Below are 25709 nucleotides of genomic sequence, written 5' to 3'. Positions count from 1 at the left end.
TCTGATTTAATGTGCGTATCAGTTTCCGTTTCTTTTTGCCCGATTTTCCTTTTTATGTTACTTCCCCATTCTCTGAACTTCACAGGGACGCAATAGTGGAAATTAGACAGACCGACATCTATGATGAAATGTAGTATGACTTGTATATGACTTGTATATGACTTGTAGTTTTGGTTTACTCCAGCATGAGCTCTTGGCCATGCAGGAAAGTTATGGCCTATAGCACTGAGATTTTAGAGAATTAGAAATAAACTAAAGAATTCGAGAATCGCAGACTTACAGGAAGTGTAAGTGTGGACCTTGTGAGAGGAGAGCTGTCGAGTTAAGAACTCATCACCATCTGGCAAACACAAATACCATCACACAGACTCAGGTGAAGAGTTAAAGCTGAGAAGTATATTTTATACTCACTGTCTGTTAGTGGACTGTCAGAAATATAAGCTTGGCTGCGGCCAAAAGGAGTAGAGAGGCGTCCACTAACCAGAGATTTGATCCCCAGAGTGTCCTTGGGCAAGATACTGAACCCTAAAGTAAACCCGACAGCTGTGTCAGCAGTGTATGAATGGTGTGTGTGATAGGATAGAAGTGCTGTTAGAATGGGTGAATGTGACTTGTACTGTAAAGCACTTTGAGTTGTCGATAAGACTGATAAGACACTATATAAATACAGTCTATTTACAATAAGCTCACTACGACCTCAGATAAACTTTTACACAGCTACATGTACAGTAACAACTACACTGCTTTACTCTCATGCCACCAAGACTAAAGCTGGAACCAGCTTCATAAAACAGATGCCATAAGTTGTTTTGTCTAAAATTAGAGGTTGACATTAAGGATACTTTTTCCATCTCTAGATTTCTAAACCAGCTGTTTGGAGGATGACTTTAAAAAAAGTTACCAGTTAACCTTGAGCACTAATAAGAATGAAAATCACAGATAAAACCTAAAGCGTTCAGATTAAGGTTGACAGTTTTTCCAACCAATGCTGCCTCTGTTCCATCTCAAAGTTCAGCGATGTCTTTAAATCTCTGAACCAAATTATTTCACTAAGAGTCTTCAGGCTGGTGAATGTTTTTTCTTTTCTGTTTGTAATTTTTTTTAAACAGAAATTTGAATAAATATAAAGAACAACTTCACAACATAATAAATGATTTAAATTAGAAGTTATTATTATTATTATTATTACATTCAGAAATAGAAAAGATATTTGAGTTCAGCAGTTTCACAATTAACTACAACATGATATTCAGAAAATCAAACAAACAAACCAGGGCTGTAAAATGTTAAATTTCACTCAACACCCAGAGCTTTGTCTAAAAAGTTTGCAAAGTTTTTCGGCCGTCCCGGTAAGAAGGGCTGAAGAACAGAGAGATCCATGGTCGTCAATTTTTCTGTCAGCGTGCTGAAACATTTATCGAGAAGAAAACAAGTTTACTTTTGTGTTGCTGAATAAACCCTATGTTCGTAAAACTGAAGCAGGGCTGTGTGGATCATGTACCTGCATGTGCAGTACAACAGGTGGGAGTCCAAGTGTAGCTGCTGGGCCAGCTCCAGTTGGTGGTTGTTCATCAGTTTGTCATTAACGACGACGAGCAGAGGTTTTCCTGCACCGAGCGCCTCCAAACAACTTCCTGCCCCTGATGTTGGAATAGATTGTTAGTTGTTTCCTACAACTAACATTGATTTAGAACAACTGTATTGTCGTTAACTGCTTGAATAAAAACTTTTCTCTGCTTCATCTGATTCTTTCTGATTTCATATCTTTCTGCTGCTAATAATCAATCAATCACTCTTCTGTTAGATGCTCACATATCTGCATCTACAATAGGACTGTGATAATCCATTATGTTTTTATAACAAATACTATAAAGAGTGTTTTGATTCATTTAATAGTATAAACTCATGTGTATTTATTGCAGACAGGCTCAGCTCTGAGTGTATTGTTTTCATAGGAGTCAGTAACTCAGGGTGTTTTTTCTCACCTGCGTGGCTGATGACGAGGTCAGCCCGCTTCATGTCCTCCGCTATAGAGTCTTTGAATCGAAAAGCCTCCAGCCTGATGTGAGGACAGCTGTCAGCAGCTGGAAGAAGAGATCCTCTTCCAACCTGAAGAACCAAACACTCATATCCACGAGCCTTTAAAGCCTGTGGGGGAGGACAATTTCCTCATTATAAAAATGGCCACATGTTCATCCTAATTATTTGATTTTTAATAGGTAGCTCCTTCATTTCTCATAATCTCTTAATCTTAATCTGATCTTAATCTTCTCATGTGTATTGTAATTGAATTCCATGCAGGAACCAAGCAATGCAGTTTTGTCTGTGTTTCTTTGTTTGTAAGTTGATGGCAAGATTACACAAAAACTACTGAACCAGTTTCCATGAAATTTTGGCGAGGGGTGAGAGGTGACCCAAAGAAGAACTAATGATCAGGGATCAGATCCAGGATTTTCTTTCTCTCTTTCTTAAACTTTGTGGGACAGGGCATTTTTCAATTTTCATTGAAATTCGTGGGTCCTGATGAAAACAATCCTGGCCGAATGTATAATGATGAATAAAATTTCATAAAACTCTATAATTTAAACTGTGCAATAAAAGGTGACTAAAGAGGATATGTGGTAGAATAAAACAGTAAATAGCAGAAACACTAAATGTGTAAGTGCAAGTCTCCTAAATGTGTAGTGAGGAAGGGTAACTGCACATTAATGTGAACAAAACAACACAGAATGATCATGATGGTGCATTCAGGGTTGGTAAACAAATCTGATCAAACAATAAGTGAAACAGTGACACGTGTTCTTCAACTGAGTTAAACGAAAACTTGGATCCACATTTTAACTTCCAGCTTCTGTGTTCAGAGGACAAACTCGACATGAAGTAATAGAACACACCTGATGTTTGTTTGCTGTTTCCATGAAGAGTGGAGCTGAACTCACCTGGACACTCTCTGTGGACGTGATGTTTCCTATCAGCTCATCGAAGCTCGTGGTGCCGACGGTCACAAACACAGTCTTCATGTCTGCTCGCTGAAACCTTCTTCACACTTCATGTAAACATGTCGCAGCCTCCTCTCACAGATCCTCCACCATCCTGCAGCCACTGAGCAGACTACCGCTTCCGCATCACGCCACAGTCCGGCTGTGAAAATACACCTGCTGCCACCTGCAGGCCCGGAGGTGTAACTGATTTTATACACACAGGCTGAACACCAGTTTTTTCACTGCTGCTGAACACACAACACATGTGGAGCAGTGTGAGCAGTCAACACTGGAAAATCCTCCTGAGCTATTACATTAACACAACACGTTGTTCCTTGTTGTTGATCGTGCTTCTGTGTGGGATCTTAGTCTGGTTGTAACTTGCAGAATCAATGGGATAGTTCACCCAAAACTGAAAATTCACTCATTATCTACTCACCACTGTGCTGATGGAGGGGTGGGTGGACTCAAACACTTCACCCACCCCTCTATCGGCTTAGTGATGAGTGGATAATGAGTCCTGTCAAGCTTACACAGCAGGCAGCTGAGAGCAAACTAGTCTGCAGTGTTTTTGTGGACAAAGATGTAGATGTGTACACACACACACACACACACACACACACACACACACACACACACACACACACACACACACACACACACACACACACACACACACACACACACGACAACTGCAGGACAAAACTTGCAAAGTGCACAGACACCAACAACTGTGCTCAGCCACATGAAAAACCCAAAGAGGAAGTGAACAGTGTGGAGTTATTTTCAGCTTAAGAAAATGTTTTAACTTCATATGTGGTTATGTTGGCTCCTAATAATTTCCTGTCAGTGATAAACCAGTGAACGGTCACACATTTTGTTATGTTTAAAACAAATGTAACTTCTGAACTGGAGGTTGTAACAATAAGAAGTACATTTAAAAAAACGCTAGAAATCTTCAGTTTATACAACTGCCTAAAGGATAAGTTCACATTTTTAAAACATGTCTCAAAACAATATTTGTCTTCGTTTACTGAAAGAGTTCCTGATCACTGCCTCGTTCTGCTGTCAATACTGGCAGCTGTACATCAATGAGTAAGTTATGGAGGTTGAAATCACAGCCTCCTCTTAGTGTAAAGAGGATCCTAAAATGTAGTTAAAACTTCAGCAGTTCCCCAGTTTATCTTTGTATCTGTCAATGTCATTGTGTTTTTCTGACAAAGGAATTTAGACTTTAGATTCAATTCACTGATGGGATCTCTTTACAGCCATTATGAACAGGAAGAACAATCACACCAAACTAAAACTGTTTCCATATATGGACATGTGAGCATTGACTTTGAGTGGATAAGTGTCTCTCTTACACTAAATTTTACTTTGATGCTCTGCAATTTACCCACGTTTAAACAGCCATGTCCCCTGTTGATGATTTAGGTGAATTTAGTTTTTCAGGTTATTATTAAAACAACAAATGAAGCAATTATTTTACTGTAATAACTATATCTGTAGCTGCCTTTTCTCCTGACTCACACTTTATGGAAACAGAAAAAAAGGAACAGTCAGAGGAGCGTAGTTTTAAGACCGCTGAAAGAAACCCCCCAAACAAAACCAGAACTTATCCTTTAACTTACCACAACGTTGTAAATCTTTCAGAGGCAAGGCTGTGTTGGTGCTGCTGCAGGAAGGACTACTTACATTACTGAATAATTGGCAAATGTTTTCCTTGATTTGCTGATATAGCAAATAAAGGGTAAATTCTAATTCCTCTCATGGTTTCTCAGAAATCAAAGTAACATCTCTAAACATCTTTTTTTGTCCTTCAGAGCTCGAATCCTAAAAGACTTTCAGTTCATAATCATATAAGACAGAGAAAAGCATCAGATCTGTATCTATGAGGAGACCAGCAAATGTTCTGCTTTGCTAGAATAAAATAACAACCGATTAACAAAAAGAGGAAACAAATGTTTTGCACTGATCAACAAGTCATTTCACTTCTAAGTTTCATTTTAATTACAGAGTGACCACCAAAGACTCTTCAGAGCAGAACTGCATAGTGCAGCAGCTTTGCACAGAAGCGTGGCACAGAAATGACAGAACTGAACGTGGCTCAATTTGTTTCAGCAGCTTAAATGATCAGATCGACGTTGTCAGCGACTGACAATACTGTAACTTTGTCCCATGACAACAGCAGAAAGGCCAGCATGTTCATTTCCAAACAATGAGAGCTGTTAAATGAACTTTGAGGAAACAAAAAAGAAGCATGAGACCAGGGTGCAACAGAAATTATTTAAGGCTCTGTTAAATTCTCAGCTTTAAAATAAAAATAAAAAGACGAAAAACAAATATACCATAAATTGTGGAAAGTCACAAAAAGCAAAAACTAGTAAAACAAATTTAAAGTTTAAAACTGGCTACCCATGTCGTTACTTTTTAATAAATAGGTTACTGTAAGAAAAAGAAAAATACAAAGTTAAATCTGATTTACTGTGCCAGAACTTTTATCAAACCACATTGCAGCAGGAGTTATTTAATGACAAGAAATCAGCGTCTCCTGGATTTAAAGCAACACACGTCATGTAGTCAAACACAAATATGCAATGGGAGCTTCCTTTGGTCGTTCCAAAATCATTCTCCTGCAGAGACTCCTCAAGAAAACTGAGAATGGAAGACCTGCGTCCACGTGATTCATGCCTTGTAGAGAGACGGACAGAGTTCTGGCTAAAAACAGCTAAATGGCTCTTTCTCATCACGTCACATTGATTTAGTAGAACATTTTCAATTTTGAGCATGCATGTTTTCAGATGAGTTTAGCTGCTTCAGGCTACGGCGACAGTAAAAACGGTGAATTTAAAACCACAGGGCAGCAGAGTGGACCGGTGGATAAAGTGACCGGCTTCCCAAAGTTAAATGACTCGTTACACATACGGCTGTTTGTGTCCATTAGAAGAACTAGTCCAGACAAGATTTAAGTAAAGCGAGCAGTACACCTGGGCAGCAAACTGTTCAGAGTATGCATGCTTAAAAGTCAAAATGTTTCAATATTATGAAATACTTTGTCAACTTCCAAACTTGAGACATAATACAAGTAATAATAAAGTATATAATAGTGATTAAAGCAGCTTTAAAAAGAAGCTGCAACCTCACAAACACCCTTGCTTATTATTTCTGGGATACTTCTGACTAAAATGTTGGAAAAGAGAGAAACTTTTTCACAGATGGCCAAGTCCGTCGGTCTGACTCCATCTTGGGTCATTGCAAAGGCCATAAAGGTTGCAGCAGAAATGTCTTCTAACTGTTGTGATATCAAAAATAGGGCTGACGTCTTTCCTGTCAGATGCTCTGTGACGGGCAGTCAGAAACCACCATGAGCAGAAACTTTACCAGATGTGGTAAGTTTTTTTCAGAAGGGCCAAAGTCAGGTCGTTCCACGGTTCGTCAAAAAGTTTGTGGTGATCCAGACAAATGATGTATCTATAAATTAAAAAAAAAGACAAAATACAAACCAAGTGAATAATTCAGCAGATTTAAACATGGCTCAAAGTGGCATATGTGTTGCCAGTGGTTACCACAAGCAACACCTCGCAGAGAATCTTAAGTGAACTTCCTGTTTTGAACATAATTTCTCTCTCAGGATGTTACATTTTCCTCTTTGAGGAGCTTGCAGGACTGTCTGCTTCGTCAGTCTCTGCTCTTTGGGCTTATTTTCCTGAGCGGTTCAGACAGTTGTGTTGTTCGTGCCGCATACTTTCTGCAATCTAATGATAACAAACCAAAGCAACGGTTTTGCACGGAGCGGCACCACCCACTCGTCTTTCGCACTTCCAGCCGAATCTATCCTCTCCCTCACACGGCACTGAAAGGCAACAGTCGTCCATGTGTCACATTTCTCCTCAGCTTGTGAACCATTTCTACGCAGCCGCTGCAGGGACATTTTATCACATTTTGTAAAATTAGTAAGTGGCCAACTGTGCTGTGCTTGTGAGTTCCTCGATGCTGTCCAAGTATTAATTGGGGCTGCAGAATATATTATTTCAGCATCGTCATCCTGACATGAACATGCGCAGTATTAGAAGTACTCGTCACATCACAGAACACACAATGTCAAGTAAGGGAAATTAATCCAGTGAGTCATGCTACAACCCCCCCTCCCAAGTTGTTGACCGCAGCCTGAAAGTGAGCGAGAAACAGGAAACACAGGAAAGGTAGAATTGGTGATGACGTTAACTGTTTTAAAGTTTTGTCCAACATCAAGCAGCTCTAGTCCAAATCTGACTTTACGAAAGAGGATGTGAACGGTTCTGCTCGTACCTCTGCCTCACTGTACCACACAGGCTGTGCAGCACTGTTCCTGCTTCTCCGGCAGCGTTGAGTAATTCATCTGTCGCACGATCTCTGCGAACAGCTCGTCCACCATGGTCTTGCTCTTAGCGGAAGTTTCAATAAAGGGGCAGCCCCACTCTTGAGCCAGAGCCCGTCCGTCCGCCCCGGCGACCTCGCGCTCAGACTCCAGGTCAACTTTGTTCCCAACCAGGATCAACGGCACCTTCTCGAAGCGCTTCACTCGCACTATTTGGTCCCGCATCGGTCTGATGTCCTGAAAAATGAAGAGGGAGAGTGTAGTTTCTCTGGGCTTTCAATAAAAGGCAAAAAAACCAGCTTTACAAAACATTCAATTTCTTATCAGAAAGTCTACAGTAGAAAAGTGAGGTAAAAAGGTGAATATACACACTAACTGATTTCTGTTTCCTTCAACGCTTTGCAAAGAGGAAACTCACAAAGTGATGATTGTGGCCCTGTGATGATTTAAGCACTGATTGATCTTTTAGACTTACTCTCCACTTAAGAGGGATTTTCTTCTCTGCAGCTACAAACAAAGGTGCATCAGGTACAAGTCCGTCTATAAAATGGTATTAATTTAGGATACAGCTCAACATCATCCAGTGTGTTAATCCAGGATTAATGCAGCACTATTGATTGTATTGTTGAGTTAGTACAATATGAAAATAATTGGTTCTGTGATGTATTGTAACAATTGCAAAACATGGTGGTGGGTTGGATAAAACAAGACTCAAGATATTTCCATTTCAGAATTCTGTAATATTTGAATTGATGGTAGCAACCTGATGGAGTCATTGTATTTGGCTTCTTGCATTTTTCACCATGACTTTAAATAGAATCAAACGTGGATTGTGATACTGATCAACACTTACTCATCAGGTTCAATATATATCTGTGAACTGTATCCACGTGTGTGTTCATATGTAATGACCCTGCAGACACACACACACTCGTACCTGGAAGGACTGCTGGTTGACCAGGCTGTAGACCAGGATGAAGCCCTGTCCGTTCTTTATGTACAGATCTCTCATGGAGGCGAACTGCTCGGTCCCCGCCGTGTCCAGGATCTCCAGCACGGAGGGAGACGAGTCCACCTCGATCTCCTTGCGGTAGAAGTCCTCGATGGTCGGGTCGTATTTCTCGATGAAGGTGCCGGTGACGAACTGGACGGTCAGCGCGGACTTGCCGACGCCGCCGCTGCCCAGCACGACAACTTTGTACTCTTTCATTTGGAGGCAGGCTAACTTAGCAGCTAACGACTTAGCTACACGGCTGCACTCGCCCCGGACACATCGATCAGGCCTTTGGAGAAGCGAACGAGCGAAGTGACAGATGTGACACGGTGTGAAATAAGCCCTCTGCAGGCACCGCTACACCCAGGCACCGCTACACCCAGGCACCGCTACACCCAGGCTCCGCCGCTCATCCTGTTAGCGAGTAAAAGTTGACGTCCGGTGTTAGCTAGCGGTGGAGCTAGCTCGCTGTCCCATGCCCAAGCCTCTGCATCGACCACCGGGGACTTGCTGCCCAGACACAGACAGCAAGAAACACATTACACGTCCCTGAACGACAACATGTCGCCCCCCACACGCAGAGCACTCCGCCGGCGTCGCAAAGCACAGCGCTGGGTAATGTCCGTGCGTCCGTCCAGGGCCTGGTTCTGGTTCCGGCCCGGCGCCTCAGCACACGGGCGCGTTACCGACGAACGACCCGCAGATTCAGTGCGATGATCCGAGGGTCCATCGGCTGGAGCTCGATGCTGCACCGGCGTGTGTTGGACTCTGAGCGGCTTCGATTACAGAAAGAGACGCTTCTTCTTCTCGCAGCGGGTTCACTGAAGCTAACAGCCTGACTTCCGCTAACGAGGACAAGACATCCGCTGGGACCGTTTATCAGAATAAAAGCCTCTGTATATATTCTATATAAATACTCCTGTGTTAAAAATTATTTAAAAGGAATTGGTTGAGGGATTCTTACCGAGACATTTATTCTGTGGTCAGCATTAGTACGAGTCTGTCTTCTTGTACTGATTGCATTTATGTCTTTTTAATGATGTGGAGATTCCTGATAGCATCATAACTCTTATACTTTACTTTGACAACCTGCAAAGTGGCCAGGGGCTAAGATATGTTAAGATAAGGTAAGATAAGATAAGGTAAGATAAGATAAGGTAAGATAAGATAAGATAAGGTAAGATAAGATAAGGTAAGATAAGATAAGGTAAGATAAGATAAGGTAAGGTAAGATCTTTATTAGTCCCACAATGGAGACATTTGCAATATTACAGCAGCAAGAGTCAAAAATAGGCATCTGTAAGTACTAATTAGTTCTTCCATTAATAATAATTAATTAAAAATAATTAAAAGCAAGAAAAATATGTGCATTGTGAGAATATGTGCAGTGAATGGATTGCACTCAAGCCCTTGTATGGCACAGAGAGAATGAATATTGCAGAGTTAAGAGAGGTTAACCACAGTCAAAGTGTGTGTAGCTCAATTAGGAGCAGAGTTGGTTTTACCGCTGCTGGAAGGAAGGACCTGCGATACCTCTCCTTCACTCACTTCAGTCAGTCTGTTGCTGAGGGAGCTGCCCAGTGCTGTGATGGTGTCCTGCAGGGGATGGGACTGGTTGAGTAGGCGGCTTCTCCATCATCCTCCTCTGTCCCACCACCTCCGCTGGGTCAAGGGGGTATCCCAGGACCGAGCTGGCCCTCCTAATGTCTATCCAGTCTCTTCTTAAAAGTCACATTATTGTAAGATGTGAAGATTTTTGAGAGATGCTCTCAATCAAAATTTGCAGACTTAGACAAGGATGGAAAGCCATTATGCTCAGGCCCTTATACTTAGTTGGGATTACCGTAGTCTTTCATATAATTTATTAAGCCAACACAAATAATGTATTCATAATGATAATAATGCAAAATTATCACAGTACTGTGCCCCGGTCTTGAGGATCTGAAAGGTGTTTTACAACCCAATTACTCTTAAAATGTACATTTATATGTAATAATTATATATAAGTATTCCCAAATACATACATTATTTTTGACAAATAAAAACATTTTGTTTGTGTGGCGGGATTTGTAAAGGCCATAATCTAAACTATTATCTTAACTGATAATACATGGACAGTGTATTATAACATGTGTTTATTAAACTTCAACGGTCAATCTAAACATCGTTCATAAATAATATCAAGTTACACAAAGGTAAAAGTTCGATGTCTCTTTAAAGGTGACACATGAAGATAATAAACAACAACACACTGAGGGAGGATCACAATTATGTTTTTATTAAAGGTCAAACAGAAATCGCAGAACTCATCATAGGCACAGTAACTTACTCTTAATAGCGATACACTGCAAATCAAATTAGCATGTAGCACAGTAGCACATACAAGCACCACAAGCAAAAAAAAGAAAAAAGAAGAGAGAAGCGATAGAAACAGCCGTCACCTTCAAGTCTGTCCTAGAGTGTCAGAGAGAGTTTTTCATATGGCTTAGTCCTGAACAGTCTTTGGCCCTCTTCACCTTCCAGGGGTTGCCATTCAGTCTGCAACTGTACCCAATGTGACTGCGACTCACCAACAGATTACAAATAAAGTTTTACACACAGTCAACACGTGATGTTTCAAGTCAATTCAAACATAAAAGGAAAACTACAGTTTGCACAATAAAGGCACAATTACAACTGAACCATTGAAATAACAATAAATACATTTTAAAATAAAATCACAATCGTATTCCCTTATTGGTGACTGGAAACCCACAGTATGTCAAGACCACTCCGCATATACTTCTCCCCCATACTGTACGTTGGCACTGCAGTGATGATGGCTGCTGGTTAGTCACAGCAGAGAACCTTTGGTGAGGTTTGGGTACACGTCGTACAGAGAGCCGTCTCTGTGAACACACACTTAAAAGTCAATATTCAACAGCAGTCCGAGGGGCTGTGAACCGATTCACCAGGATGACTCAGTCAGTCCACCGCTAGGACAAGTGCCATGGCAACAAAATCGCTGGCTTTGAGAGCAATTGAAGAGGAGTGAATGTCTAAATCTGCAGGAACAGAGTTACGCAAGAACGCTCGCTGCTCCAAGAATAACATCGCAAAAACGGGTTGTTTGCAATTCTGACGTAAATCCGCAGGAGAATTCAGATTTATTGTGGTTTTGGAAAATGACAACAAGGGGGAAAACAATAACCCATTTCACAAAAGGACAGAAATGAAAGTGGATTTAAAACACATCTCATGTTCATCTCTCTCTAGAGTCTGAGCTCATATCTGCTCCTCTTGTTTCCCAGCTGCTTTCAGGTGAAACTACCCTGTGCTTTATTTTGCTGCTTTAGAGGAAAGCGCCTGCATTTGTGTAATCATGATGAGCATGTAACAACCAGGTGTTAGTATTAGTTTGTTGTAATTATTCCAGAGGGACTATTTCTTCTAATCCATCTCTATTGTTGGATGTCAGGTTTGAACCAGAAACAAACTGAAAAAGCTTTTTAAAACCGCAGCCCAGTCATGGTTTAGAGCGAGGCAACGTCACATGTGGATAAGGACAGGGCTCCAGCAAACATACAAACAAAGGGCAGATCCCTCAAAGCGATCTTTTCATACTGTAATAAAATGATAGACATGTCATTAACAATACACTGATTAGATTTTTTTTAATCAACTCTTTTCTCTATATTTATTCAAAATAAATTTTGAGTATTTTGACATAGTTATGTACATAAGTGCAAACAAGGTGAACATCACACATTCAGATACACCTCAGTAAGGATCGTCATCACCCAGCACAGCTGGGCAGGAAGAGACTTCTGGACCACGTTCTGGGACAAAATTGAAACAGAACTCACCGATAAAACCTCAAACCTCCACACAGAGAGGAGAGTGGTCCACGCTGCAGGCAGGAAGTGAATCGATTAGTTTGATTTTACAGAAAAAGGTGAAGATCTTTCACTTAGTCCAAAAGCCTCTTCACCTCCCTGACAGAAAGGTGTTTAAGTCCATTCTTATTTCTCAAAAACACCATGTACAAGAACAACAAAGAAGAGAAAACAATTAAGGTCAAATTAATACAACAAAATAAACACCTGATCTCCCCTAAGGACCTTTGGATATTACGAAGATTTCCATATAAAATATTTCATCACGTCGCAATAACAAGACAAACGAATTAGACATTCCCTTCTTGAATAAGTTAGTGGTGTACGTTATTTCAATTTATGTGAAAAAATTCACAATTAGGATAATAGAAAGGTAGCCATGTTGTCATTTTGTTGCCATAGCAACCACAACTATTACCATTTACAATGACTCCATCATTGTATACAAATGATTTTCATATTGTATCTTTTTTCTTGTTGGTCTACACAAACTATTAACTATGTATAAATGAGTTTTTTTTCCTTTCATGCTGTGTTTTTGTTTTAAGTTAGATTTAAAAAAAAAAAAAAAAAGCTTAGCTTACCAATAATACAAGTCATTTTGATACACAGCTATCATATCTTTATACAGTGATCAAGAAATAAGGCCCTTTGTTTGTGCCCTAGGAAACAAAAGTACGTTGAATTAATTGTCCACATGCTAAAGGTTCTGGTCAATGCACGCAGTGATCAGAGCATTTCGCATTTGAGAAAATCATGTACATGAGAATAAGAAAAGGAAAGAAGTAAAATTTTTCTCATGCCACACTGCAATCCACTAACTAAGACGCTCTTGTGCATCAATACATACGTCTAAATGTACTTTAAGTTCGATGCCCTCAAGGGTCAAAATTTATTCATTAAGTATTCTGTTTTTTTTCAGTCAAGGCAAAATTATGTGAAGGGGGGATGAGATAAAGGCTATAGAGGGAGGGGCTTTCTTGGCTGGACAAATCTAAACTATCCTAGCGGAAAGATTGAGAGAACTTTTTTAGACATTCTAATCATCAATTTCATTAAAAGGAGAGAAAGTTTTTCAATAAAATTAGCTGCTAAACCCTCAAATACAGAGTTAAAAGAGAATACAGTATATGTCTGTGACAAAAGGTATTTTACAGATGTATGGTACCAGACATATAACAGGCTAGATACTGTTTTTATATGTAGGAGAACATGTGTCACAGAAAAACTAATAAAACATCAATTGTGCAATAAAATATGCAATCATAAAATGTCTTTGTTAGTCAATTCATTATAATCTAATTATTGTAAGTGGAATTAAAAAAAAGAATTATGAAAAATAATCCACAAATGAAATGTGTATCCATCAATCAGTGGATCAAATGAGAACATATAACACAGTCAATAACATGATACGACTTAAAAAATACATTATTCAATTCAACACTTAATAATGGAATTTAAAATCTCTTTGAGAATGCAATTTATAACTTCCATTTTTATTGCACAATTAGTCATTAATTACTGAAATGTTCACTCTTCATGTGACACCTGTTGTCCGGTGGGATGTGATCCACATGTGCTAAATGTTTAAATAAATACTTTAGCTTTTCTTTTTTTCCTTTTCTTTTTTTTTAGAAAATACACATATTCACCTTCTTTTTGTAGAAGTAGATGAGTAGATTAACATCACTCTCATGTCTGTTTGGTAATTTGAAGTTTGAACCGTAAAGACTGGAGACAAGGGAAAACAATGCTTTAGTTCATTGCAGAGATTTTTTACATTTTACATTTGATCTGCAACGATGTAGAATTTTGGTCAATGAATAACAAGCAAGTCTTTAACAGAAATGTCAGACTGGGTTTGAAGCCATTAGGAATACTGTTAAAATTACATGGTATCCAGAGAGTGTTTGATTTTATAACAATTCTTCGTATTGATGTTTTCCAGAGATTCCAGAATGTCACCGTACCTGGCTGTTGTGTGGGTTGCCTGGCAACTTTACTGCAACAACAAGATTCCAGATTGTCGCTTTGTTGTTTGTCAAGAAATTGCTAAAGAACACAATTTTAAGCAATGAACGAAAGATGCAACAATTCCAACCTAGCTGTTTCCCCCTGCCTCCAGTTTTTGTGCTAAGCTAATCAACTGTATATTTAACTCGTAAAAATGAGATCAGTATGTAAGTGTGCTGTTCTTTTAAGGGATATTATTATTATTAAGGGTTCTAACTTGCCTCATTGAACATAAGTGACACGGATGTGAAGCCAGTGAATGATTACGTCACCTGTTGCTGCACTTGCATCTCCCACTGGCTGGTCTGTCTACACTTCCTTATTAATGCAGTCTCCCAAAACCAAGAGTTTGAGTTCACTAAAGAAGGGTCGCAGCACAAGGGCCACAGCACAGAGGAGAACTGTCCGATCCAAACCACGAGAAAGGGTCAAAATACTGCAGGAAAAAAAACAGACATGCTAATTGTCTCAAATTTGCCCAATGATTACATCATTGTTAATTGGTGCATTTTGGGCACTTTGGGTATTTTCCACAGTTGGGGTACAAAAACTGACTAGCTAGACTTAAATGGTACTGTAATGTACCTGTATGGTTTACACTTGTACTTCAAAAAGTACAATTCAGCTCTACCTTCTCTGAGAGTGAAAGATATTTCTAAAAGTAGTCACAGCACCCACTGACATTTAATATAAATCTATAGAACAATACACATACTTTATATGTCTTTACACACCATCAGCATGGTACCTTTGTGACCTAAGAAATAGCCGATATATAGTGAATCATTACATTTCAACATGCTTGCGAGCATGAATAGTTTTTGCTTTAGATACATTCACGACACAATGACGTTATTTTAAATTAATGATGTTCAGTGGGAAATGTTGTATTATCTGCAGCATTTACAACAAACCAATTCTGCGATTCATTGTCTCAACACACTTAACAATGCACACGATACACTGATTTATTTACTTTACATTAACAATAGGACAGCACAGCTGTCTAAGAGGAGAAGCTAGTACAGATATGATTCACCGTAATAATAATGTACCAAATAATACATCTATCTTTGAGCACTGGTCTGTTCTTACAGTGTATTGACAGCAGTGGTTTGAGGAGACTTTAAGAGGCACGTTTGAATTTGGACAAAAGTTATTTCAGCCCAGTTCCCGAAGCCGTTACATTAAATTTCACAAATGCCGTCAGAGCAATTCCTCACAGACATTTACAAACCAGAAATCCAACTGGTTTGTAAATGTGTTTTTTATCATCGGACATCAAAGGGGTGATTTCCTTTTCATTCCTCCATCTTCTAACTTCTCCACAACTCAGTCCTGGTTACAACAACCTTCGCTGTGATGTTTAGAGTCGGGCAACTTAAGACGAACAGGACACATCAGTAGAAAAGACGACACAATTTAAAGTCAGACAGGATATTTTCAAGTTCTAAGCTTTCTCCCTGAAGAGCCGTGAAACATAAAAATCTTGTGCCGCTCATTCGATCCAAAAGCCACATGAGAGGTGACACTTACATTAAACAAACTGCCTGTTTAAAATACATATCTGCAGTGACGAGGGAGACGTTTATTAGGAGGAGTTATTCAGGTATTGCATTGAATGGGGACAGCTCCTTGCATATACCACCACTTGGCACACAGACTAGGCACAACATCAGGAAACAAATCCAGCTTCCTTCTCTGACATCAGGTTCAAAAGTTTAATAAGTACCAATTAAAACGTCTGTAATCTCAGATCTGACCCTCATAAATATAACTTTGTTTTAAATTTCAGGGAATCCGGATTTTTCGCAGTTTTAACAGTAGTTTTTTTTACACCATGTTTGGATGTGAACTCACGGTGAAAACAGGACAAGCAAACCTTATTTTAATCTTTAGACAATTACAGACACAACACAATCACTGACCGAGTCATGAGTCCAGATAATTCACTCAAATTCAAGAGCATTAGTGAGTTGAGCTGTCTGATGTGAAACTTTCAGAGTTAAACCGAGACAGGCTTCCACATAGCGAAACATCACCTCAGCTGCTTTAAGGCAGTTTGTGTCTTAGATCCAGAAATGAAGAGCCACATTCTGAAAAGTCTCTCAACACAGCCCCGACAGTACACAAGTGATTATATCCCAATTTTATGTCATTTATAGTTTTTTTAAGGACTTTTCATTAAAAGGAAGAAATAAGAAAAGTAACATTGCTGCCATTATCCAGTAAGTACCAGATACTGACTTTGAAACGTTGATCCAAATCATACTCAATATTTATAAAACAATTTAAAGTGGTGATCACTGTAATTACTGGAGGAATTAAGAGGAACTATAGTTCGATACAGATTTTGTCGTAACAACAAATTTGGCCTTTGATTGGCAATAATAACATCTTTCAGTGTATTTGTGTACTTCAGTGTATATTGTGGGAAACTACGTCTCCTCTGCAGCTGAGCTGATAAAAACCAAAGGCACAAACAAATGAACAACAACTCACTGACTTCAGGCAGGAGCCCATGAGAACAAAGTGAACGCTTTACATGGCACAACACCAGTGTCACATTTGTAGCCTTGAAACGTAAACATGACATGACATGAAACACTCCTTCTTTTTGACAAACTGTATTGGATGCAGACCAATGAGATGCTTGAACGGTCTGAATCTCCAGAATCATCTTTTCAGAGTCTCATACTTTGGAACAGTCAAATGTGTTGGGTCGCCACATGTCATGGCTTCAACCCATAAAGGGCTTTTTAGTCTTACAAGTGTATGTGTGTGTGTGTGTTTGCGTGCATATGTCTGCTGCACGTTTAAGGTGTGGGCATGTATGGCTGTAGGAACGAGGGAGCTATATTGCTCTGCCTGGTCAAGTCAGTATGCATCAGGGTGGCTGCTTTAAAGCAACAGCAGTATGTCCGGGCTTGTATTGCGCGAACCATCGCAGCTTTCCTACTGTCAGAACAGAAGTGTCACATCGCCACTCAGTCGTGTGCAGTGTGGGTGAGGCACGTGTTCGCTGCATTCAGAAAGATGGCCGCCCCGGTACTGCGCATGTTTCAGGGACTTTAATTGGTGTTTCGGGAAAGGCTTACTGAGTTTAGCGCCACTGGAGCTGCCATCAGCAGTTTGGGGACGGGACAGAAATGGGTTTCCATGGGAACACACTGGAGCTCCACTGGATCAGAGGTCAGAAGCTCTGAGGTTTCTACTGGAAGAGAGAGAGAGAGAGAGGGCAGGGAGGGACACAAACATCTTTACATGACCGTCAGGAGATTATTCTGTACGCTAAAGTTAGTGTGAACAAATTTATCATGTAAAGCCAGTATTTTCATTTTCAGCCAAAACATATTTGTGATTAATATTAAGGCCAAAGCAAACTGTCAAGTTAACACTGAGGATGTTTTCGTGGATCGCTGGTCGACTGAAGAAGCCAGCCAGAAAAAATTTTGTGCTATTTTGTATCATCTAGAGAATAATGTGACATTATTATGATGATGATGATGATGATTTTTTCTTTATTCAGAGAGGAAAACATCAAGACCTCAATCGAACAGAAAAAAAACAATGTGCAGTGAAATTGGATCAGGGGTTGTAATAAAAATCCTGATCTATTTCCTGTGGTTCTCAATCATATTTTGAATGTGTTCTTTTATTTCATCTTTAAAAAGGTTAAAAGCTCTGTAAAGGGCCAACCTGTGGAAAGATGAACTGTATTTGAATTCGAGTATATTAGTAAAACTAAATATTAACATTGTAAATTCTAGGAAATATATAGTTTCAACATCACAATGGTCCATGCAAAAGATATAATGTAAATACAATGTCATAAGGACAATGTTACCTATCACTGAAAATTACAGTGTATAAAAACTTTCACTCTTTTAAAAGCTTCTGTTAAAATTGTATTTCATCTAATAAATAACTTAATTTAGCCTGAATTACATTTTGGTGGCTGGTTTTGCACACGTTCTTTCTGCTCCACAAATAATCGATCCCAATGCTTCCTTTACCATTTCACAAAATAAAGCTAAGAGGCTCGTCTGTCAGATTATTGTTTCTAAGCTGCGATGACGTGAATAAAAGCTGCATATAGTTGTTTTTTTCAGTTTTTCGAAATACTGAACAAAATATTTCAATGCATATTTATGGGACAATTTTTGTAAAGTATTTCAGTCAGAGTAGTGCTGCCACTTGACACACTTTATAATGTTTGTCCATATATTGGGACAGACAGTGAGTAATGATATGGTTCAATGACAAACTACGACACTGAGATGAAAAAAGGTTTATATTTCAGGATTCCTCGGAAATTCTGTTCTCATTTGCTCACAACAGACTCAAAGGTGACGACAGATGAAGTGTGGACATATTTGACTCTACACGCAGCAGTTTCTTTAATCTGACGGAAAAATACTCAAGAGCCTGCGAAGCTAAAAGAAAAGAGAACTGAAATAAAAGAGCAAACCTGATTTGAGGCGGCAGATTCAGCGAAAGGAACATTGGTGACTGGGGTCGAGGCCGACGAAACATTGGAGGTGGTGGCACCGTGCATCATGGGAACTTTTATTCAGGCGAGTCAGACGAAAGACAAAGGACGAGGATGTGGGCGGGAGGGAGGGAGGGGGGACAGGAATGATATGGTTACCATGGCAAAATGTGTCGGATCAAAAGTCATGGCAGAAGTCAAGTGATATTGCCAGGATGAATTTGAACAAGTATCAAGACACATGCAAACAAAATGAGAGACAAAGAAAATTACACATTTAATTAGCCAACCAGTTACAAAATAAAGGATAAAAAAACACTGTTCACTAACAAATGGTTTTTAAACAAACAAGGCAATACACAGTCATACAATCTAATCAGACGGGAGGATCTGATCATTGTATTGAATGGACGGAGCATGTGCATGGAGGGAGCAAACGATCCGCACGAGAACAAAACCAAAGCTTATCTCTTCTTTAGCGGATACTCGTATGATATTGGTTGAAATCTGCAGATACAATTGGTTTGTAATTGTGTCAGATTTAGTGACTGGCTTTGCAAGATAAATGTCACCTTCACTTTGCATCCAGATCATAGACTGTTTATAAAAATGGATGACATGAAGGTATCCGAAAAACTGAAGTGTCCTGATCGCCCTCTGGTGGCTGGCTGCAGTATAGCTAACACAAATTAGTTAGTGGATGGAACATGGAACTAAAAAAGTACATCTTTAGTCATTTTAGCTCATTTTTATCATATTGTCCAAGTGTTCATTTTCTGTTAAGTTTGGTTTTTCATTTGTTAATTAACGAAGTGAAACGTAATGACTGACAGCCGACACTGACACGTGATAGGTCGAGAACGTGGGACCTCACTACCACGGTTTCATCCCAGATCTCTCCTGCACTGACTCTGACCTGACGGCAGGTGTGTGTTTCTGGTTAATCGGAAAAAGTGGAAATGCGTCATCCATCTTTATTTACAGTCTAAGCATTGAACTCATACACGACATGTGGCGCAGGAGCTGTGGACAAACACAGTTCCAATACATTGACTGCAATATAAGAAACTGTACATTAGGTGATCTGTTTTCTATCAGCATCTTTAATTACTATCTGACTTTGTCAAGTCTGAGAAAATAACCACTGACATGGTCCCGGCTCAAAGACAATACGTCCTTCTCATCACTTACATTTGCAGTATCTTTGAGTGGTCAGGTGCAAACTTATGTCATGTATTTCTTGTAGTCGAAGTGCGTTTCGAAAACAGGCAGTGCACAGTCTTTAGATGTGTCCATCTACCCAAATGAAGGATCTAATTGGCCGATGCTTTTAATTGCTTTATGGGAAATGTAGGGTCTTGTCATTTTTGGAGTTAAACCTACAAATGGGAGCAAGAGTCAGGATATTTCTGCCTTGACTGCTTCAATTTTGACCATTTTAATCTGAGTCACCCAATATGGAAGATCACTGGAGGACTAAACCCTTTAGGTCTAGGAGTCTTCGCATGCAGCAGTGGTAAATGTTTTACTGATGCGGAACACAAATTCATGAAGTGCACAAGGGGAAGTGCTCACACACACACACTCAGATACACACCTAAGGACAAGTTTAGTGACTGAAACTAAGATCAGTGCTGCCACATATGAAACTGTAGCCTCCTTCTCTATGTGTGTACAGGGGTAGATAACTGATTCTATTAGATCTTGACTATTTCAGTATAATATATAATCATCATATAATCATCAAAACTTGAACACTACACTAACACAGACGAGTGGCCCATTCAGGTTCACACATACTGTAATTATTACGGATTGTACTGACAAAACATGTACATTTAATAAATTATCCAATATGTAGTTTTATTTTTATGATATTTTATTATCAAACTAAGAAACACGACCCTACACTCAGCTCGGTCAGGACCTGTTTGGCTCAGTCTCTGGGAGTTAAAGGGGGTTGGTACAGGTGTTATCTGAACATGGATAACCTATCGGGGGTCCCCTCACCACTCAGTCCAGGTACTGACAGGAAGCGGCTGGGGATTTGCCTGCAGCTGCTCCACTCTCTCCTTTCCCAGCGGCTCTCCGCTGCCAGCGGGGCCGGGGTTTTCATAAGTCCTACAAGAGACAGGAGGAAGGCTTATAGCAAGACTGACGACTGCTTGGACCTTGTCCTGCTTCCCTGAGCCACTACCTGAGCAGGCGGCCACACCTGCACACACACACACGCATGTAGGCACACGTACACGTCGCACAAACATGCACGGAGTTGAAATGAATTCATGAAGTGCTTCAGCTTCATAATGTGACTGCAGAAAGGAAGACATGATGATACACGCATGATGCAATGAAACAGTCTGAACGTCTATCATACGGTCTTTAGCAGCTGACACAATAATCTGTTCTCAAAAAGGCGAGAACGTATCTCAACATTGACAAATCTCAAGACCAGAGCGGTTTGAGCTCAATGTCTGAAAATCTAAAAAACAGAACAGAACAGAAGAGTAGCTGCTGGTTTCTACTCTGTACAGGATGGTGTGCAAACCAACACACAGCTAATTGGTGCTCGTTAGAGAGAAATAATTCATGACAGCACTTATTCACCATGACTCTGCATCCAGGGTTTCTGACAATAATGAATAAAATGTAAGACCTATGTCAAGTACAGCGGATACAAAGGAATATTGGGAGTCCCAGAATTATTTACACTTCACCATAATTGAAGATAAAGTGAAGTAGCCAGGTGGAGAATAACTCTCCAAATGCCAGGTTTTGTCAGAAAGAGGAAGGCAGATGAATTCTGACTGGGCTGTTTGTAGACTTGTACTTCAGATGTCATGTTGGTCTCATTTGTAGTTTTAATACAGTGTGTTAATATCTGTATCATTAGGAGAGAACTACAACATGAAGAGACTTTACAATCTATGCATGCCACCAACACATTTCTCTAAAGACAAAAAAACATATTTAAGACCTGTATGTCATATTTTCCCATTTAGAAAAGTCCAACATTCACAATATTATTTTTTAAAGAATTTTGTAGAAACCCTTTTCCATCTCTGTCAAATATTGTAGTTTCTGGTTCGTTCAAAACGACTAAGATATGAAAGCAAATGGAAATTTTTTATCAGAAAATAAACAACTGCAGCATATGAATATAATCCGTGTTCCTACTGTCATTTTCTGAGCTTCACTTTTTTTTTCTGTAGCAAAACACAACATTTTGTGTGTGAAATCATTTTGACATCATTCCACTACATGAGATAGAGATTTCAAAACATTATCTGTACTCGTGGGGCACCCTGGTGGGCTTAGTGTTTGAAAATGTGTCTGACTGTGACTTCAGAGTTTGTTTAACTTCACTCACCATGTTCCTCTCCAGGTTTTTTACCAAATCTCCCAAAAACATTTAATAATTTCATACAAAAAATGTGATGACATGATGATTCACTGTGATACATCATCCTATCACAGGATAGAATAATAATATATATATTTAGTTGACAGTGCTGCAATAGACATGATTTGAAGATAATCGGCCAAAACATGATGTCCTCCAGACGATCAATTAGTCTTTCAGCAAATGCTTCTGTTCACTAACCATACAGAACAATGACACACCAGTGGCTCTGGTTACATTATGAATAGTAACAGTGTGTGCTGGATACAATAAATAAGTGAGAGCAGAAAAGAGAAACAGCGGGAGGTAAACAAAAAGAAAAGAAGAGTAAAGAAGGCGTTGTAGCTGGCTGCAGCAGATAAAGACAAGTCAACAGGTTCAGGTCACTGCAGGCGACACATGTGACACTGAGGCTGCAGCAGTTAGTGGATACGAGTGTGCCAACGCACACAGACACAAAATCAAGTTGTTGATAACAGCACAAAAGTCAACGGCTTTAAGCTGATGCAGAGACATGACGCTGAAGCTCTCGTTAGTACTAGTAGAGTGTATAAAGAGGTATCTTCAAGAGACAAAAGTCTAAAACTTGTGTATAGTAAATTAGCCTGTGTATTCAGTATATCCTCTCATCAGAACACAACACAAAGTGTGTGGGTGTTCTGGCTGAGGAGCTGTTTCAGTACATGGAATATCAATAATTCATGTCTGACAGGCTTCAAGCCTTTCACTGAGAAACCACTGTTTCTTTACAGCCCCCATAAAATGAAAAATGTTTGTTCAGTGTCGATACTCACTAATGTCCCGTCATTATCCCATCACATGTATAATAACAAAATGCCTTTAAAAAACTATTTTATAATCACTGAGATTATTCTCACTGCCCAGTGTGTAACAGTTTCATTAGGGACTGCATTCTATTATTTTCATTGTCTGATGCAGGGTTTTTAAATGAATTGATTATTTGTTTAAACTATGACAGTTCAGAATAGTGAAACAATATTTCATCACTTTTACATTGCACACAATTTCTGACCACACTTCTAAATGCGGATGTTCAAGTCACAATTATATCACACAAGCAAATAAAACAAATGTTTAACAGTTGAGAGACTAGAACCAGAAAACATTGTACTTGATAAACAAGTTAAACAACTAAGTGGTTGGCAGTTCATTCTCGGTCAGTTGACAAATCAGTTAATAGATGGATGTTTCAACCCTTATTTCATTTAATAAAACCTATTATACTATACATTTCCAGCCATAATGTCTTCCATCAAATAAAGTCTCTCCTGTTGTTAAGTAACAACATATCTTCCGGTCTAATACACAAACACATAGAAAAGATTCAACAGTCAAAATCGTGTCAAAGGACTTGGTTAGAAACAGTCAGGCTTGTTTTGTCTATAATGTTCTGTTGTATCTTCTTTTGTATTGCAGATAGCAGCTACTTACATCCTGCAATACATGCTCCCACCATGTTCGTAGTGATTACTGTAACATATTTTCTTTGTAGTAAACTTTGTTTACAGCCTCAACCTCTCTCATCATATGTTTACAGAGTGAATCGAATGCAAGCTGCACAACAGACAGAAGCAGCAAGAGAAGCATGTCATGATAGAAGAGGTAAAGTTGAGCATGTTTCACGATAAAGAAACTTTTACAGGCTTCCCAGTTGTTTAACATAAAAACCTGTGTGTTTATTGGTTCATTAGGTTTTTAAGTCAAGTATGAGGAGTCCATAAGGGTTTACCTCCTCTGTACACTCACACTGGGTGGATGCTGATGTGTGTGGAGACTCACCAGTGGGGATAAAGGCTGGTTGCTGCAGCTGCATGTTAGCCAGGGCCTGCTGGTAGTGGAACATGCTGGGGTTGAAGACAGCAGAAGCAGTTCCGTTGCTCTTCTCTACAATCTGCCTCTTTGGTAACTGCTGCATGACCCCCGGCGGCAGAGCCTGGGCAGGGGAAGGAGAACCAGAGGAAGGAACAGAAAAGAGATTCAGCCTTGAACAAAATTAAATAACAATCAAGAACTATGTTCAAGGGAAGCCAAACCTTCCCATCTTGCATAAGGAATAGCATCTGATGGCTACAAAACTTTACACTGATTTAAAACTTTCCAAAGTAAAATGATCTGGTGTGATGTCAGGGTTAATACCCAGTCGAATCTCAAGGTATCCTTTCAGACTCAACATCCAGTTGACACAGATAATTTCTATTTACCACCACAAGAGGACACTGCAGCATCTAAGACGCAGTAAAGTGATGTGGGAAAGCGCAGAGGTCAGGCCAGGAGGAAAATGGGATTACTATGATTTCATTCTCTAATGGGCCCAGTGCTGAAACATCACACTGCAGTGGACGACAAGACCAGACCTTTGACACATGCAAGTAACATAAATATAACATGTATATGTGGAAAAAACCCTGTTAACAAACAGTATTAAATAGTAGGATGTGATGTCAGGCTGATGCTCGAAGATGTTTTTCATTACACAACTTGATTTACCTCAAATATGAGAAAGTTGGACGGCTGGTGACTGAAAACTAATGTTAAACTATTCGTCCTATAACCATTAAACCATTTAAATATACATTTTTGCTCAACATTTTTGAGATGTAACCTGGATGTGCTGAATTGGCTAATTGACTAATTCCTACTTATTAATTTTGTGTATAACTTATAAGATTTAACAACTTTACCGTCTTTTGACCAAGATCTCATGATGGGTTTTTTTCTTTCTCAGAATCAAATATTAATTTTCACATATTACTTTTATTACCTTCCAATCAAATTATATAATTACATTTGTAATATTTGTTGACAGCCCTCGTGACCACACAGAACAGAACTAACAGTGATAGTTCTGCATTTAACAGCCAAACCACAAATTATACAATTATTAAAAACTTGAACATATTTTGTTTTAATTTCTGTTACTACTTTGAATTTGTATTTTAGTTTAATTTTGTAGAGTAGGTTCTTGTTTTCCTGCATTAGATCGACCTGATGATGTTACAGCTGCTCACAATGTAAATCTCGCAACAACAGCTGCAGACATGCATGAAAAACATAATCCTGATTATACATGATCAAATTTCAACACTCTGATCATTCAATGCATCAGTAAATAATGTTCAAATGCAGAGTGAGAAAGTCCTCTGGTGTTTTGCTGAAGATATTGACTTGTATTGTTTGAGACAGCATTTATTTACAACTGAGTTTTATGTTGAAGTTTTCCATTTATCAAAAACTGTTGATAAAACGTTCCCCTCTCAGTTAACATTTACTGTTGGTGTAAAGAGAATAAGTTCTCAGAGTTTGTCTGTGTCTCATTGCTTAGACTGACTCACCAAGCCTGTGTTGGTGATTGTGTTCTGACTGGCCTGGTGCTGTGCAGCCTTGATCCTGGCCTGCAGGTGAGCAGGCGGGTGGAAGTACTTGCACTTGTCTCGGCTGCAGCGGCCCTTGATGTAGTCCATGCAAACGATGACTGAGTTCTCGCTGCAGTCCACCATGCCGGCCTCCAGGGGGTGAGCGTAGCGGCAGTCGCTCTCGCCCCGCGTGCAGTTACCGCGCTGAAATTCCCGA

The 25709-nt window shown here is 39.5% G+C and overlaps 3 protein-coding genes across 16 annotated transcripts in view; all 3 read right to left on the bottom strand.

Moving 5' to 3' along the window:
- Nucleotides 1–1151: 1151 nt before the first annotated feature.
- Nucleotides 1152–4952, bottom strand: zgc:92907 (ALG13 UDP-N-acetylglucosaminyltransferase subunit). The gene is made up of 5 exons (XM_020080790.2): nucleotides 4613–4952; nucleotides 2940–3165; nucleotides 1986–2148; nucleotides 1502–1640; nucleotides 1152–1405 (listed from the first exon to the last, which is right to left on the bottom strand). The coding sequence occupies exons 2-5, from the start codon at nucleotides 3018–3020 to the stop codon at nucleotides 1294–1296; spliced, it is 495 nt and encodes a 164-aa protein (XP_019936349.2). The 5' UTR covers nucleotides 3021–3165; nucleotides 4613–4952; the 3' UTR covers nucleotides 1152–1293.
- Nucleotides 4953–5253: 301 nt separating this feature from the next.
- rap2c (RAP2C, member of RAS oncogene family) lies at nucleotides 5254–9195 on the bottom strand. 2 transcript variants are annotated; one of them, XM_069531731.1, is made up of 4 exons: nucleotides 8710–9195; nucleotides 8276–8677; nucleotides 7290–7575; nucleotides 5254–6452 (listed from the first exon to the last, which is right to left on the bottom strand). In XM_069531731.1, the coding sequence occupies exons 2-3, from the start codon at nucleotides 8546–8548 to the stop codon at nucleotides 7297–7299; spliced, it is 552 nt and encodes a 183-aa protein (XP_069387832.1). In that variant the 5' UTR covers nucleotides 8549–8677; nucleotides 8710–9195; the 3' UTR covers nucleotides 5254–6452; nucleotides 7290–7296. The 2 variants fall into 2 exon arrangements, with proteins under 2 accessions (XP_069387832.1, XP_019936337.1); XM_020080778.2 differs by having other exon boundaries at nucleotides 8276–9195.
- A 1394-nt stretch (nucleotides 9196–10589) lies between these two features.
- Nucleotides 10590–25709, bottom strand: part of mbnl3 (muscleblind-like splicing regulator 3) — a 30613-nt gene continuing 15493 nt past the window's right edge. For 4 of the 13 annotated variants that reach the window (XM_069531724.1, XM_069531723.1, XM_069531726.1 and 1 more), the window contains 5 exons: nucleotides 25472–25709; nucleotides 23919–24072; nucleotides 20726–20836; nucleotides 17322–17437; nucleotides 10590–14659 (listed from right to left, as the gene is read on the bottom strand). The exon at nucleotides 25472–25709 is cut by the window's right edge and continues 5 nt beyond it. In XM_069531724.1, coding sequence (XP_069387825.1) covers nucleotides 14582–14659; nucleotides 17322–17437; nucleotides 20726–20836; nucleotides 23919–24072; nucleotides 25472–25709 — 697 coding nt within the window. In that variant the 3' untranslated portion in view covers nucleotides 10590–14581. The other 9 variants (XR_011244064.1, XR_002202461.2, XM_069531729.1 and 6 more) reach the window with 9 other exon arrangements.

The sequence above is a fragment of the Paralichthys olivaceus genome, chromosome 9 (genome assembly GCF_024713975.1).
Source record: "Paralichthys olivaceus isolate ysfri-2021 chromosome 9, ASM2471397v2, whole genome shotgun sequence".
Lineage (NCBI taxonomy): Eukaryota > Metazoa > Chordata > Actinopteri > Pleuronectiformes > Paralichthyidae > Paralichthys > Paralichthys olivaceus.
The sequence above is the reverse complement of the archived record's forward strand: the minus strand, read 5'-3'. Positions and strand labels throughout refer to the sequence as shown.